This window comes from Cervus elaphus, chromosome 20 (genome assembly GCF_910594005.1).
Source record: "Cervus elaphus chromosome 20, mCerEla1.1, whole genome shotgun sequence".
Taxonomy (NCBI): domain Eukaryota; kingdom Metazoa; phylum Chordata; class Mammalia; order Artiodactyla; family Cervidae; genus Cervus; species Cervus elaphus.
The window spans coordinates 123,245,735-123,247,889 of record NC_057834.1 but is presented as its reverse complement, the minus strand read 5'-3'; the positions used below and the strand labels follow the sequence as shown (position 1 = coordinate 123,247,889).

At 39.6% G+C, this 2,155-nt stretch overlaps 1 protein-coding gene across 1 annotated transcript; it reads left to right on the top strand.

The window, feature by feature from the left end:
• Window positions 1-282: 282 nt before the first annotated feature.
• LOC122678069 (corepressor interacting with RBPJ 1-like) lies at window positions 283-1,615 on the top strand. The gene is given in 2 exon segments (XM_043878516.1): window positions 283-1,245; window positions 1,248-1,615. Coding segments are annotated over 2 exon segments (1,260 nt in total). The 5' UTR covers window positions 283-353.
• The last annotated feature ends 540 nt before the right edge of the window (window positions 1,616-2,155 follow it).

Below are 2,155 nucleotides of genomic sequence, written 5' to 3'. Positions count from 1 at the left end.
GAGTGAATTTTGTTTTTGTAAATTAATTTCAATGAACAAAATTTTGAGCAAACAGGTCACATTTTCAGAATACCACAGTGTTTTACCCTGATCTATGTTTGACAATCTACACCATATTGAATGGGTTAATGTATAGTATGCAGGTTACAGTCCATAGGGTTGCAATGAGTCAGACATGACTGAAGCAACTTAGCACACATAGTAATTAATAAGTAATTAATTAGAGATTTTGGATTATACATGGGACATATTGAGAGTTTTAAGAAAAGAGGAGGTGCAGTTCCAGTTAGGTGGCAGAGTTTGTTTACGTTGCTCTCAGACCTAGGGTTGCATACCCCAGCTCAGCCTCCAAAATGGGGAAATCCTTCGCCAATTTCATGTGCAAGAAGGACTTTCATCCTGCTTCTAAATCCAACATCAAAAAAATTTGGATGGCAGAACAGAAAATATCATATGATAAGAAGAAACAAGAAGAGTTAATGCAACAATATCTAAAAGAACAAGAATCATATGATAATAGATTGCTAATGGGAGATGAACGTGTAAAGAATGGCCTTAATTTCATGTATGAGGCTCCACCAGGGGCTAAGAAAGAAAACAAAGAGAAAAAAGAAACAGGAGAGACCGAATACAAATTTGAATGGCAGAAAGGGGCCCCGCGGGAAAAATATGCCAAAGATGACATGAACATCAGAGATCAGCCCTTTGGTAATCAGGTTCGAAATGTGAGATGCATTAAATGTCACAAATGGGGTCATGTCAACACAGATGGAGAATGCCTTTTGTTTGGTCTTTCTGGAATTAATGCAAGTTCAGTTCCCACTGATGGCTCAGGGCCATCGATGCACCCCTCGGAACTAATAGCAGAGATGAGGAACAGTGGGTTTGCACTGAAACGAAATGTACTGGGGAGAAACTTGACCGCGAATGATCCATCACAGGAGTATGTTGCAAGCGAGGGTGAAGAAGATCCAGAAGTTGAATTTTTAAAGTCACTAACAACCAAACAAAAACAGAAACTCCTCAGGAAATTAGATCGACTTGAGAAGAAAAAATAGAAAAAGAAAAAAGATAGAAAAAAGAAAAAGCTTCAGAAGAGCAGAAGTAAACACAAAAAACATAAAAACAAGCCCTCCTCCTCCTCCTCCTCCCCCTCCCCACTCTCTTCCTCCTCCTCCTCCTCCCCCTCCTCCTCCTCTAGTGACAGTTCAGAAAGCAGCAGTGAGAGTGACAGCAAAGGAAAAAAGTACGGAAGAAGAAAAGAAAGAAAAACAAGCATTCAGGGAATAACAACAGTGATTCTGAAGAGACAGACAAGTCTAAGAAGAGAAAATGGGATGAAGAACGTTCTTGCAGTCACAGTAACAAGGAAAAGCCTAAGTTTTTAAAACAAGAGAGTTCTGGGGAGAACAGCAAATGGAGCCATTCTGATTCTGACAGAAAGCCCAGAAGCCATGACCAGAGTCCAGAGAAGAGAGGATCTGGAAGAAAGGAGAGGAGCAGCAGGAGCCAGAGCTGGGATGAGAGGAGTAGGAGAAGCCGAAGCAGAAGTCACGGCGGTTACATGCCGAGAGAAATAAGGAAACGGCCGCGGCGCAGTCCAAGTGAAGAGTGAGACAGAAGAAGTGACATCAGATGCCATGGCATGGATGCATACAGAGGAGGGAAAGTGCATAGAAAGCATTATCAGGAGATAAACATACTAGAGGGATGCCAAAAGAATGGAGCAGAAGTAGAGAGTAGAGACTTACATGTGACGGTTAACTGAGAATAAAAATATCTCCACTTTTTTCTTGAATACCTTTAGCAAGGGCTAAATTGTATACTGTTGTCTTTCTAATAAGAAGCTCTATTTTAATTTTTCATCTCTATAAACTGTTACATCAAGTACAAAACTACATGAATCCCATAAGAATAAACTTTGCAAATATTTGTGAGTAATCTATTTGGAGGCTGTAAAAATATATTCTGTTGACACATGTTTATTGTACCCTATACTGAAATAAAAACCCCTTATTACTCAAAAAAAAAAAAAAGAGAGAGAGAGAACTCAGGTTGACAGCAGTTCACACTGGTAAAGACAATAGTAAGTTATTGATACAAGTAGTTTAAAGGATTTGAAAACTATGTACCTTCCTTCTTTCCTCCTCCGCTG